Source organism: Thermobia domestica, chromosome 8, assembly GCF_964235325.1.
Source record: "Thermobia domestica chromosome 8, izTheDome1.hap1.1, whole genome shotgun sequence".
NCBI classification, from domain to species: Eukaryota; Metazoa; Arthropoda; class Insecta; order Zygentoma; family Lepismatidae; genus Thermobia; species Thermobia domestica.
The window spans coordinates 235,167,112-235,182,857 of record NC_137461.1 but is presented as its reverse complement, the minus strand read 5'-3'; the positions used below and the strand labels follow the sequence as shown (position 1 = coordinate 235,182,857).

Genomic DNA, 15,746 nt, shown 5'->3' with positions numbered 1-15,746 from the left:
AGAGACAGCTCTCAGGCCCTCACGCTGGATACGTCCCTGATTCAGTGCAGTGCAGTTATTTGTTATAAAACATTATTATTAGATGCGTAATATGTAAAATTATATCATAAGTTTTACTTTTAATAGGTCTTTTCTTAACACATCCATATTATCCAGCGTTCTGCCTGCCTGTTTATGTCGGATAAGCGAAACTCTACTGTATTTCCAAAGCTAGCATATACATGAACTAGAATTGTATCGTCCTAGAACAAAAATAGTCTGAAATGCTTATATTAAAAGGCTGGAATAAAAAAAGCATAAGTACTGTTTTGGAAGCGTGAGAACAAATTAAAAACAATTCAATATATTTCCTAGGTATCAGATTATCATCTTATTATGTCGATGTGTATTCTTTTTTAAACATAGTTTTAAAAGTTATACCATTCGCAATATTCCTGAGGAAATCGAAAGAAAAACTCCTTGTGCCTCTTATGGCAAAGCGGCTTAAGTGCATAGTCCGAAACCGATTCCCACGTTAAGGTATAGATAAAGTTCCCGTACTTCAAAAATGCAAATCCGGGACGCTACTAAATTACGAGAATCTTTGAAATGCTTAAAACTGAAAGAAGTGTTGAATACTAATTTACTTTCCTCCATTAGATAGAGTTGTTCAAGTATTACGTTATCACATTTTTATTCATTTCACTAGATCTTCCAAGGACGCCAATTTCTCTGTAAATTGGGGGGGGGGGGCATTCAAATGCAGAAGAGATATATATATGAAGATTTTAAGACAAATTACACTCAAATAATACCAAATATTGTATATTCATAAATACAAAGGAGGCCTACATGAGCTTTGAGCGGGCCCGGCCCCCCAGGATCGGCGCCCTTGCCTTCTTCCTAGTTAAGCAAACGTAAGCAGATGATTTACTCCCTCCCCCTGGTAAGCAAAATTGTTTTTTTTCCCTCAAGGTCTGTTGTGTTTCGTGAAATAACAGCAGGAATTTCCTGATTACTTAACAATCTAAATGAATGTTTTCACTTAGAGCCATACGGTCGATTCGCGTTGCCTAGGACTAAAATAAATTAAGGGTCAATAATGAAGATGAGACTTCCATATCAAACATGAAGAGACATGTGGATCGGAGATCTTTCTTTGTTCCAACTTTGATTTTTTCAAATCCATGATGGGAAATTATATTATGAGTACAATTTTCGAAATTAATAGTATACAATCGTAAAAATATCTTACAAAACGATGGTTTATTGCAAAATACTTTGACTCAAAGAATAAATTACAAGTAATAAACTTGTTAATTTTTCTGAAGAGTCTAAGTCGTGAATGAGACGGAAGCTGTCGAGCGTAGTGCTTGGAACGATTGTCTCACTTGTTCTATCTTCCCGTGGCGCAGCCTTGATTCGACTTGATCCTAAACGGATTATTCAGAAGTCGAAGTCGGAAGATGTTTCCCATTTTTCCAAAACACTCTTGGTCGATTACAATCTGCCTTACTCGTGAGGGGACAATCCCATGCCGTAAGCGTCGGTGGACCACCGATAGGCAACTAGTGACATGTCCCCAAAAAATTGGCGGTCCCGCAGCCAAAAATTGGTCCCACTTCCGTTTTGAAAATTATACCACCACCGGCAGAGAAGCGACGGAACGCCAACGAACCACAAAATTATTCCCCTAAAATACGTTAAATCGCCGATATGGGTAATTTCTTTGCATCAAGATGAGTCTAAAAACATTTTTAAAAAAATAAAACGAAAGTGCCCTGAGCTGGGCGTGAACCATCAACCTTAGGGTTACTAATTGCGTGTTCTTCCGAATTCGTCACGGAGGCGATTATGAAGACACCGCTTGTAGAGTGATAAATCGTTGAAGTCTTTTTAATATTTCTACTGTAATCAGAGTGCTTCTTTAACCGTGTATATTTGAAGACAACTGTTCGGAATCAAATCAAATGCACTCGTCATGTAATTTTATAACAAAATGGCAAGCGTCTATTTACTTTTTTCATAGTTCTTCCATATTCACTTGCTAGTGATCGGCGACAGTTGCCAACTAAATTCATACAATTATACGCACCCACCTCAAGATTTTTCACTTCATGATGTAAAGGCAGGAGTTACTCTTGAACCCCGGAGCTCAAATATTGTCCTTATAATAACAATTCGTCAGGGAAAAATAATATATAATAATAACCGCATGCACATGACTGGCGATAGTTCATGTTGGTCCCTTTACGATTCTCCGTGACAAATCAAACGAGCGCGGACCAAAATGAAGTCCTCGTTCTTACGTTGTGGTAACTTCAATACCCCCGATTCTAGATATCTGCTTCGACTCGACGAATCCCTGCCACTAGTGGCACGCTAGCGGCAATTCTTCGACGCGTCGCTATATCGACGATCGCCATTTACCGGCAAGTGAGCCACTAGGAGTTGGCGACGTTTACGGCATGGGGAAGCTAATAAACAAACAAAAAAATAATAATAATAAATCTAAAGCCTTATAAAAAAGTTTTCTGAAAAGTTACATCTAGCAAAATCATTTGTTGGTATTCCAGAACTGTGAATTCACCTTTATTCATAATTTACTTCTATCGTAGTTTTGATATGAGAATGATATGTCTGAAACTAACACAGGTCATTAATACTTTTTTTTTTTTTTTGCTTTACTCACATTTAGCAGTTTTACTTAACAGTCAGTCAATTTGGATCTGTGATATCAGAGTTTTAGAGATTTCCTTATTTTTTTCACTTCTAAAAACGTTTGCAAATAACACCATTAACGTATCTCCTTCGATATTTCCATATGTAATGGCTTGGTTACTCCCAGTATATTTCAAACAATAAAATATTTACGGTGTCTTACTCCATTAATCCGAACTACATTTTATATCCAACAACTCTGTGCATTTTCCCTTAAATCTGCAAACTTTCTACTAGGTTAAAACTCAGTATTTTCTATTTTCTTCCTTTCTTGCTAAAACGAAAGTGTTCTGTAGACAACCTGGAATGGTGACTCTATACTACATTATGTTGCATAGAGCATTTTATGTAGCATATCATTTGACAGTTGGACACTTTCTTTTTATATTGAAAGCAACAGGGATTAAGTCCTTCTACACTTATATGATAAGTAAACACATTCTTTTTAATTCGTGGAATTGTGCCAATGCACTAGGTTCAGAGAGTTTTTAATTTAAGATGATAATAATAATAATAATAATAATAATAATAATAATAATAATAATAATAATAATAATAATAATAATAATAATAATAATTATTATTATTATTATTATTTTTATTATTGACTTAGGTTTTCCTGAATATTAAGCAATATTTCACAAAAAGCTGGTATTTTTAAACAAATGTGTTCGATATCAAGTTTTCATAAAAGTAGTCACTCTCTCCTATAAATAATTTCAGAGGGGCCGCGGTGGCTCAGTGATAAAGCGTTCATCTTTGGTGCATGGGATCCTTGGTTCGACCCCAGCTCGCACCAAGTGAATTTTGTGGTGGAGAAACACCATGTGCATGGGCTTTCTCAGGGTTCTCCCGTTTTCTCCCACTTTTTCATTCCACCATTGCATTCATTTCTCATCATCACCGTGTCCTTTAGCCTAGCCGGTATAACCGTGGATCGTAAAATTTAAAGATTTGATTTCAAATAATTCCAACCCAAACAGTTGCAGGAAGTATGTCATTTCGAATAAAACAAACTACTCTATAAAATTCTGAGTATTATTATTTTTATATATATACAATTCTAGCGGACCTTATTTCTAAATCGAAGGGTAAGAAGACTAAATTCACTCTCTTATTATTATAAATTCATTTCAATTGAAGCAGTTAAAATAGTTGGGAAAAATTAGAAAGCCATACCCTATATCCAGTGTGCCACAACCGGATAACGTGGCACACTGGCGTGCCCAGCAAAATGAACAGTGTGATGCAAACTTTTACCTATTATTTACAAGAATATTTGTCGAGTTTATTTTATTTATTATTATGAACGATTCTTCCACGGATCAGCTCTCTGTATACAATTAAACAAACAAGTATCACATTGAGGGAATGAGTGTAATTATTTACTTTAATAGTAATAGAAATGTATATATATATTTGTATTTTCTACCGGGAATAACTGCATCCGGTCTAGAAAGCTGGGACTAACAACAAAGGAACCCGATGTGCTAAACACACACCACCTACGCACTTCAATACACCAACGAAGGTGCAGACTATTCATGAATTAAAGTCTCTCACCCAATGTATTCTCCTAACATGTCTCCCAGCGATTACAACATTGTTTGGTATCTCAATCACTTCCTAGTAGGATAGCTTTACCTAGAGATCACTGATTAACCTGGTATTGGATGTTTCACTTTCTTACCTTTGGAGTTGACAGTCATCGGTTGGACAATCTCACACGCAAATATCTAATATTAACAACGTTTCTTCTATAATTTCGTAATATTGTATTATTTCTTTGTATTATTTATTAGGTTGGTTAGGCTTGTTTCAACACTTTTCTCTTTGCACCTACTTATTACCTATACCTTAACGTTGGATAAAAATACACTAGCTCTCACCGGGAATCAAATCCAGAACCAATGGACTTGAACCATTTGGCAACAACAAGGCACATTTAAATAGAAGTTTCGATTTTGTTAGGAAAATTGTGATTAGGTGTAACATTTAAAAATATATTTAAGAATGGGTACGGATGAAACGCACTGAATATTCTCGCTCGAATTTCTTAAACTGACTCGTGTTAGGCTGCAGCTATTACTGAAACATTTATTTGGGAAATGCGAATAAAATAATGTGTTTTTGGAAAACTTTGTTCGAAGCAACTTATGTCCAAAAGTAAAGTACCCATTGGTCATATTTCTGTTAGAAATAACTTATGCCATATATTAGAATTATTAAAGAAATAATTGTATGTGAACTATGAGTAAAAGCGTCTGAGTACTTTCTGAGAAATCGTCAAAAAAGTCATCCCCAAGAATAAAATATCCCTTGTGTATCTTTTCAGGACAAACGAGTTAGGCTATTTATGAAATACGAACAAAATTGCCAGAGTCATTCTCGACAAAATCGTAGGGTAAAAATTGCCCCGAAAAGTAATATACCACTTCTAGCTTTTTAGGATAATGGAATTATACCATATCGTTAGGTTATTTATATGACATTCATTTATGAAATATGAACAAAATTGCGTCAGGCGTTAATGGGAAAATCGTCGGAGAAGAGTAAACTACCTCTTCTGAATGTTTACAGGACGAACGAGTTGTGTCATATTGTTAGGTTATTAATGATACAATTATTTATGAAATGTGATTGAGAAAATTGCTCGAAAAAACGCATCCCATACAGTAAATTACACCTTATGTATTTTTTTCAGAGCAATGATTCAAACTATATTTGTAGAAAAAAATAAGCAAAATCTTTACAGCTATTTTTGAAACAATTTAATTATTTTAAATTTTCATCCTTCAGTAAACTACCCTTATTTTTAGGTGTCGGAGAATATAGAATTCGAAACGATAAAGTGTTATAAAAACTTCATGCCTAGACTTAGGTCCAGATACGTCGAACAGTATGGCCTCTATTTGAATGCATGTAAAAGCGTGACGAACCAACAAACGAACAGATGGACAGACATCAAAATCACTTTTTCGATATGTGGGGGCGTGAAACTTGAATTCATTGAAATCTCGAATTCGATTTTTATCACTATTACTACAATTTCTTCTTTGGTCGCTTGAACGTGAAAAAGAATAGGAATACAACGACACGTAAGGTGATAATTTGTAATTCCCAAAATTTAATGAGTTACGTTTAATGTGTTGCCATGCTAGAAAAAAAGCTTATGCCTGTTTGTTATATCATTTTAATATCAGTTTTTCACGCTACTATATAATGTAGAAATATGGTATGATTATCGTTCATATTCATTCTATATTTGGAAATATTCGTGTTCCGTATACATAGATCTGTATAATTTAGTTACGTTCAACGAAAGCATTCTTGCACTTGTGGATATGAAAAAAAAGAGAGAGAAAGTCAATACTCTAAAAAGGAAAAAACAAGCACACACACACATAAACGATCATTTAACATCATGTCGATGTAACAAGGGGTAAGACTGCACAGATTTTCAAGGTCGCGTATGTTCTTCCTGACACACAAACCCGAAGTGTAACATACAAGACTATAAACTGAAAACAATAACTGCTTCCAATAGTACACGTATTCTAATACTGAATAAATACGTCGATTAAAGGATACTACCAATAAATTATTTCCTTATTATATTGTTTCGGTTCTTATTAACATCAAAATTATACACTTCCTAGCCTATAATGTTTTGTAAAAAAAAAAAAAAAAAAAAGGATGGGATGGGATGGGATTCGATGTGGTGTCAAAATAATAAAATAACTACAAGTCCGCCACTCTATCCACCTAACCACGGAGGCTACGTTGTGTTGGCTCTTTTTTTTTTTTTTTTTTTTTTTAAGAAATAATCTTCATAACCATGGTGCGTATCGCTTCGAACCTTAAGATAAGAGTTTTTCTGTTTAATTCTATATTTTCGTACGACATCTTAGTTACAGAAGTTAATTTATATTTGGCAGGCAATCTACACACTAGGTTTTAACCAATAAATGCAACATATTAGTCCACTATCGAGTTCCCTGATCCAACTCCTCGATTCCCCTACTGAATTCCCTCCGCAATTGTGATCTGCTACTGAAAAAATCCCTAGAAATCATCGTTGCCAGTATACACAAAACCGAGCATAATTTTGTTTTTTGCTTATATTTTTATTATTTTATTATATTTTTTGGAAATATCTCCTTAGATGGATTGCTTTCTATTATCTCCACATACTAATAAGTGAATTTTACCCATAAACGTAAGGAAAATGGAATAAATGCGAAAAATCTTGAGTTACAGTATACGCGCAATTTTTTTTGCGCATGGGAGTACATACAAATGAATGAGATGAAATCGTTCAGAAGTACTAAGTTGCTGCTGATATCAGAAAATTCCTGAGAGTTTTGACCCATGATCAGAAGAAGGAGTAATGCAAAATCTTCGGTGAAACAGATGACTCATATTATGCTGATAACGTCATCGTTCACATTTTGTATATAATAACAGTACTAGATAAGCAACTGTTTTAAAATAATAATAAATAAAGAGACTGTGATGAAGACCGTTGTGTAAACTGTAAATTACAAAACGCCTCATCATATAATTTACTTGTTTGTTAACTATTCGTAACTTGAATGTACAAGAGAATTATAGTAGTAGCACCCATCGGAAGTTAACATGCAAAAAGTCCGGCGTTTTTGGGATGGAGATATTTTCTTGAAAAAAGCGACCTTTTTTAAAAAAACTGAAATTTTTGATTTTTTGACTTTTAAAAAGTTTCTTATTCAAGTACCTGCTTTATTTTCCTATAATAAATTCTTGTTCAGTCCTTGGTGAATTCTATGTTCAGTATAGGGTGAATTCTATCTTGATTGGTTTTAAAACTGACAATGCATTGGCTGCCTGTATGCGTAAGTTATACAACTCAGCATATCACAAGTGCTGTTTTGGTTGCCTAACTGCTTTATCAACTGCCTTAAGTTATACTTCTTGTCTATGTGTTTTATTATTTGTCTTAAATCAAACTGGTAGGCAAAAAGGAAGTATCATAAACCAAATACAAATACATTTTTGTATAGAATTTCGCTTACATCTCGTTCTCCATTCGCGAAACATTTTATTATGGGCTTATGATATTTTATTGAAACCTAATATGAGATTATTTTACGAAATTAAAGCCAAAAACAAGCATTTTGGACATGATGTTACATCATTTCAATGTTTTGAAATAGGAACCCTGTGGATAGCGTTCTAAACTACCCTCATCTCGAATTTTATGCACACATGCACTTGTTCCATGTATACGTAATATGTTAAGCTTCTAATTCATCACGTATTAAAGTTCTAATTTTCGCAAAAATTCTAAATGATAATTTTATTTGCATGAAATTTAACCATAACATTTTCAACTCAGTTTGAATTTTTTTTTTTTTTAGTTTAACGTCCAACGATTATACCCTTTATGCTAAAGGGAACAATGATTATTCAAAATGAATGATTGTGAAATTATTTTTTATGCTTTCCGACCAGGAATTGAATCCGGGACCACGTGACCAAAGATACACGCACCAGCCACTAGACTAGCGAGTAGGACTGTTCAGCACAGTTATTAGTTACATTTTTAAACTTCTAAGTAAAATATTTTTGTTGCTAAACATTACCCTACTAGCTTTACAAACAATTCCTTAGAAACCCTCATGCGTACACCGAACTGTCTTTTTCCTTGTTATTGAATGCTCGATTTTCATTGGCTCATCATCTATTTTTGTGCTTTTTCTCTTCAGAATACAGTAATCAAACATTTTTTTCGTGCTATAATTAGGAAAGAATTGTGAAACATACTTTTATAACACAAAAAGCCGTGGATCTTTTCTCGACTTCTTGCATCTCTAATGGGAAGTTTTAATAAATTTTTCTCATTCCAGGTGGACCTTAATATGAGGATTGGCATTCATTCAGGATCCGTACTTTGCGGAGTGTTAGGGTTAAGAAAATGGCAATTTGATGTTTGGTCATACGACGTTACATTAGCCAATCATATGGAGTCTGGAGGAATACCAGGGTAAACGAATATAATTATTACTATAATATATTTTAAAGTATTTTCATGTATGCTGCATATCTTGTCTTCAAAAAATTGGTATGAAAAGACAGGAGTATCGTTTATATGCGTTAATGGAAATAGATATACATGAACGATCTCTACTGGAGGCAATCGACATTTATGGCTTGTTAATGTAAGATATTAATCCTATGTCAAGATAAAATTGCTTTACAATATTTGTAGTGCATACTTACAGTTTCTAAGCAAATACAGGACTAATATTTTGTACAGTTGTCAAGGAAAGAAAACAGCACAGGTTACATAAAAAACATATATAAAATTTTCTAGTTTTTTTTTTTTAACAGGGTGTGCATACGCGAGATCTGCATGACACTTTGTTTAACGCACACTTGTAGGACGACCCGCTCGGGAGAGTAAGACGCCCGGAAGTACGTTTTTTTCGCGCTCCACTCTAGCCAGCTGTTTTACGCGCTATTCTAGCCAGTTGTTTTAAGTTTGTCACAAAATTTATATCATGGAGTACAAGGGGAACTAAACGAGTCCTGCGGGGCTTCTAACCCGTTCCTACTACTACTACTACTTATCTGCACAAAAGTAAGTAAATCACTTTTTTGAGTATTATTTTCATATTATTTTAATTTAAAAAGTGTTATAAAATGTAAAAAAAATGTAAAACAAAAAACTTTCCTCGGACCGGGTTTGAACTCACGCCAAAAGAGATTTCCGTTACTAGCAATTAGCACTAGCCCACTCGGCCACGAAGACCGACAACAACAATCGTTTGATTTCTGCTATTTGAATGCAACGTGGCAAGAAATGGATAACGCCAACCAATCAGAACTGTGCTTTTCGTTCCTACTTCCGGGAGCATTACTCTCCTGAGCTAGTCCTCTTGTACAGGGGTGGACTGGCCATAAGCAAGTACCGGTCCGATGGCCGCTGCGCCCTCCTCACATCAGTGCCTTTGCGCCCTCCTCGGGAGGGGCTAAGACCCGTCTTAGCCTCGGGAAGGCGCACAGTTTCCTCTCTGAACACAATTTTAAAAAAAAGAAAAGAAAACAAAGCTACATAATTATTTTATAAATTCTCTAGCCTTTGGCCAGCTAGGGCTCCACCCCAGACCCCGGTATTTGCTCGGCCTGCGGCCTCGCTCTTTCTGTTTTCGGTGTGGGAATGCTATTAATGATATTAGATTTACCCCTAAATATATAGATTTGACTCTAATATCGGTCATTTTGGACATTTTTTACATATCACCCTTACCAACCCCACGCTTCGCCCCAAATCCCAGTATTTGCTCGGCCTGCGGCCTCGCTCTTTCTGTTTATGGCTTTGGGAATGTCATTATAATGATCTTAGGGACCTTGAAATTTATAGATTTGACTCTAATATCGGTCATTTTGGATGATTTTTATATACCAACCCTCCCACCCCCACTGCTCCGCCCCCAGATCCCGTCATTACTCGGCCTACGGCATTGCCATTTCTGTTTTAGATTTTGGTGGTACCATTAATGATCTCAGCGACTTGAAATATATTGATTTGACTCTAATCTCGGTCATTTTGGATCATTTTTCATGTCTCTCCCTCCCACTCCCGCCGTTAGGTGCGCTAGTGGCGTTACATAAAAACAAGACTTCGTTCAAGACTTACAGATGAACATCTGGATCATTCTTCTTGATGAACTCAGAAAGAGACATTCTGACCAAAATAGACAACAATCTTATTATTGACAAAATGTGTGAGAAAAGCAAGGAGATGCGAAGGCTTCTTCAAGCATGAAGCAGTGACTTTACTTTCATTTTCCAGTTTTGTTTTTGAATTTCTTTTTTGGCTAGGTAGGCATATAATTCTAAATTTACGTTTGTTAATTTGTAGTAAATGTTTCATGTATACTTTTTATTAACGGTTTTAAAAATAGATGAAAAATAAGTTAATGTTATGATGAACATAGCTTTAAAAGGACAGAAGTATGAAAAATAGCATAAGCCCCAAACTTAACTCAAATTTACTTTGTGATGGACAAACACCGTGTGCGTGGGTTTTCTCGGGGTTCTCCCGTTTCCTCCCACTTTCTTCATTTCACCATTTTCATTCATCTCTCATCATCACCGTCTCTTTAGCCTAACCGGCATAACCGTGGGACGTAAAACTCAAAAATGTCATTTCATTTCATTTAACTCAAGTCTTCAGTTATAATTAGGCTGTTAACAAATGTAGCCGAAGAATTTAAACAACTGGTGTGATTTTTGTAGTCTCAGTTAAAGTGTGCAGATTTATATAGGCCTAATATATTTAGTACTCAAAGTCTCTTTGTTTATTTATGAAAATATTGAATTTATGTAATTCTATCGTGATTAACTGCAATAGCTATTTAATCTTTTGTTGTTTTTTTGTGTACTAATTTCCCGGGGAAAGCCCCCCGGTACTTTCTTCTATTAGGAGGGGGTATTCCATACAAGCGAAAGCCTCGGATGGACGGCGCCCTCCCAGAGTATGTGACCGCGCCCTTTTTACATAGCCAATCCACCCGTGCTCTTGTAGGCACTACAGCAAATTTCGGGGAATGAGGAGAATATATCCTCTCCAATCATGGAACTGGGAGACTGTCCCCCAATAATCAGATTTTAAATGTATTTTGGATTGGGGTAGAAATGTGATGATTTGAGTTCGGTTCCCACAAAGGAAAGTGAGATGAAAATTGATGTCCCTCTACAATAAGCCTCAAATCTGTCCGCCTTCCAATGTTGCAGACAACTCTGCTTCCCTGATCCTCCACAGCATTGTTTTTCAACTTCATAAATATTTTGAACATCGCTTAAAAAAAAAAAAAAAAAAAAACTATGGGAACGGTCTTACCTGTCTCCCCCAATGTTCAAGACAGATTTGCGCCGCTGCATATAGGAATGCAAGTAATTTATCTGAAATTTTAATTAAAATCTCATTAATTTTATATCTTTATTCTAGGTATTGAGTGAGTAACCATTTAAATTCTTTCGTTGTCCATTTTGATTGATTAACGTAAAATTTTCAGCGGAAGTCACATTGCTAAATGTTACAATATTACCATTGCAATCTAAAGGAAGAAAACTGGCCTAGTGCCCTAATTAATAAGCACAAATGAAATGTAACTTACATAAGTGAAAAGAGAAACAGAAGTGATGGTCAAATACGCTAGGTGAATGTGGAAATTCAATAATGATGGTAATTGTAACCTTTCACAGTGTGAAGAAATTCAATAATGATGGTAATTGTAACCTTTCACAGTGTGAAGAAATTCAATAATGATGGTAATTGTAACCTTTCACAGTGTGAAGAAATTCAATAATGATGGTAATTGTAACCTTTCACAGTGTGAAGAAATTCAATAATGATGGTAATTGTAACCTTTCACAGTGTGTGAAGAAATTCAATAATGATGGTAATTGTAACCTTTCACAGTGTGAAGAAATTCAATAATGATGGTAATTGTAACCTTTCACAGTGTGAAGAAATTCAATAATGATGGTAATTGTAACCTTTCACAGTGTGAAGAAATTCAATAATGATGGTAATTGTAACCTTTCACAGTGTGAAGAAATTCAATAATGATGCTAATTGTAACCTTTCACAGTGTGAAGAAATTCAATAATGATGCTAATTGTAACCTTTCACAGTGTGAAACTATGAAAAACAATACTTAAACTTGAAGTAATTCTACTGATACTGATACGGTAGCTCAGTGGTAGAGCGCTTACATCTGGCGCGTGGAGTTCCTGGTTCGATCCACGGCCAAGTTTGTGGTGGACAGGATCGCGTCCATCGGTTTTCTCCGTGTTCCTTCTACATTCTCATTCCACCGTCCCCCTTAGCCTAAAGGACATAATCGCGTGACGTTAAACTGAATGATTTCATTGCATTTCATTTATGTTGGCCAACTCTGCGGCAACGTTCGTTCGTACATCATTACCTCCTTTGACATCAACGAGACATAGTGACGCTTGCTCGTATGTTTTCTATTCGACTTTCCCATGCTTCGAAATTCGTTAAAATCAATAACCATTCTTGACTGTAGCATTGTATAAGTACCAAAACGTTAGCGTTGTAAACTTTTAAAGCCATATTTTATAGATTTCTCTTTTCTTTTTGATAACTCGGAGATCGATAGTCCGGAATTCGGACACCTGACAAATGTTCCTGGAAATTAAATTTTATTTCGTATCATGATAAATTTCTAATTCCGAGTACTATAAATTGTGGAAGTAGTGTGCACTGCCGATATATTAGCAACATATTTCTCGATTGTTCCTCCAATTTCATTTGTTGATTTAACTGAAAAGTATACATGGGTGCTTCAGTAATATATTCAGAAAATCACGTGCGTTTCCAATGAATATAAATAATAATAATAATTAATAAAGAATATGGCTATTTTTTCCTGTATAGGAATGAGGAACAACCAAATAAAAAATTTAAGTTTATGGAGTCTGCAATTCTAATTGATGTCCGTAAGTGATGTAGCAATATAGCGTATGTCCTGATGCGTTATGTTATCCACGATTCACATATATTAGTTTGGGTTTTTCTCGCGGTAGCCTGACTCTTAGGACACTCTTTAAACACCTGCCCGTACGTATAATGTAATCACACTTTTAGCGTGACTGAAGACACGTGTATGCGTGAAAATTTACCTGCTTGCAGCTGGGGACAAAGGAAAGGAGAAGAGGCTGGTTGGTAGATGACGCCTCTCAGCTTGTACTGGTTTTTACACACTCTGCACGAGAAAGGAAAGAAGACTTGCCTGTCGAGGAAAGACTGACTCATATTGTTTCAAAGGCGACACAATTCCATCGTGCATTTTCGATACATTCTTTTCGACGCTCATATACAAATTATTGTAAAGGAAAAATGCTTCTTTAATGTAATTTACAATTTCAGAATTTAACATGTGATGTATGTTGTTTTTTTTTTCTGTTTTTCTTTATTGTATTTATTTTTTGCAAGCATTTATGGAACGAACGAATGAATATTCTTGAACTACATTGCATTCTGAAATGTAACTATGAAAGCAAGCATGCAAAGCTACACCACTATGCGTTACACTCGTAATTCAAATAAATAATTATAAAACGCCAATAAGTAGAGAATGATCAACTGTCAAGTCATGTAAGATGGGCTTAAGACGGCGGAAGCTCACGGAGTTCTGTATATTCGGACCCTGCTATACGTGTGGGATTTCACGCATATTTTTGAACTTCCTCCCGGATATACGGTTAGCAAACACGTCATCCGCACGGTATATCAGGATTCGATTCCTAGTAGGAGTACGTATCATTCAGATTCTCTGTTAAACAGTAGATCTGGTGCTGAAAATGAACGGTCGAAAGAAATTTATTTTGCTTTAGTACAATCGAAATCGAATGGGTTGAATTTAAATGCATCATGAAAATATCGTGTATCTATTTTACAAGCTAAGATATATATTATACGATAAATGAAGTTAGTTAATTTTTCAGTCATTATTTAGTTTCTTATATCCGTTTCAAATTACAGTGCTAATAAGTATATATATTATTGGGTAGCTAGCTATTTAATCAAATCATTTTTAGAGAATCATTTGAGAAATTCAAATTGAAGAAATAGCTATAGCAGTGTTGACAAGATAAGTTATTTTCCACTTCTTGAATAGCATGAATTCTTTGTACGAATTAAAATATGCAAAATTACGTTAAATATTTCTGTATATGGTGTATATATACGATTATTGAATGACAATTTCGTTATTATTCCTGTAATATTTGTGTCTTATACCCAGTTGTGTATGCAGAATTTCATCAAGGAAGAGATTCAAGCACTCAAACTTATATCCTTTCATTGCAAGTGTAATTTTGTGTATAGATACTAAATGTTCATTTTTCTATAATATTTTGCTCAGGGGAAGTTTACCTCGAACCCCGCTTACATACACCATTGCTAACACTAGAATTTCAAGAATGTCTTCAAAGTGGAATATCACTGGAGGGCCCAAAGGTGGAATTGATTTTGCCGCGGAAGAGATGCAAAACCGGTTTCACTGACATTTCTGATGTGACTTCCCTCTTAAGCCGCCAGTGAAATTAGTTACATATTGTGCTTTAAAAAATCTAAACATGCTATTTTTTTAAAGTTAAAATATTAGTGTTAATATTTTAATGTATTTTGTGTCTTCTTATCATATTAAACCATATATGTATTGTTCTGTAAATAGAATAGCAGCTGTTATTTCTTATTAGGTACAATTTTCTTGTTTCCCCTCAATGTGGCAATCATTCTGTAAATCGGACAAATTCCGACTGTTTATCTTAAAATAACATATAGATCTCTAACTCCTAAAGAGGTTCTACAATTGTGTGTATTCCTTCGAAGTTCTAGTAACTCGCAGAATCGCCTCTAATGGCACTAGGGAAACAAGCACTAGTAAAATGCATTCTGTACAAAATTGTTTGGAACTGTTTCAACGGTAAGATCGTGACTACTGAGGAGTATTGCCAGTAGACACAACATTTAATGCAAGTCAGAACTGCCATCCGTTGTTTCTGTATTTGCTCAGAGGGAAGGATAAAAAAAAATCTTTCTTTGTAGTAGTAAATCACAGATCAGAATCATTTCCTGGTATTCATGCTATTCAAAGATTGCCATTTTTCTGTAGTTCAGATTATTGAGAATTTTCATTTTAGCCGGTATTTTAAAACTGTAAAAGTATGTTGTTAATTGCAAGGAACAGATTTAAAATAATAGTTCTAAATTTTGTTTGTTTCTAGGCGTGTTCATATCTCTAAAGCCACTTTGGATTGCTTAAATAACGAGTATGAAGTAGACCCTGGGAATGGAGATACAAGGGATCAGTACCTCAGGGTGAGTTTACAAGCTTTTTTGTTTCCGTATTGGATTCCAACTTGTGTAGAATAGATATGTTAATAGAAGAAACATGGTCAAATGTAGATTGACTTTAATTATGGAGGGCCAACAGCTTTATAGAATTAACTTATACTTCAAAAATGAC

General features: G+C 35.0%; 1 protein-coding gene across 4 annotated transcripts in view; it reads left to right on the top strand.

Moving 5' to 3' along the window:
• Ac78C (adenylyl cyclase 78C) overlaps positions 1-15,746 on the top strand; it is a 636,268-nt gene that overhangs the window by 545,164 nt on the left and 75,358 nt on the right. For all 4 annotated transcript variants that reach the window (XR_014132796.1, XM_081769540.1, XM_081769538.1 and 1 more), the window contains 2 exons: positions 8,586-8,722; positions 15,505-15,598. Coding sequence is in view for 3 of the 4 variants with exons in the window: in XM_081769540.1 (XP_081625666.1) it covers positions 8,586-8,722; positions 15,505-15,598 (231 nt within the window). In the remaining variant the exon portion in view is untranslated. The remainder of the gene's footprint in view (positions 1-8,585; positions 8,723-15,504; positions 15,599-15,746) is intronic.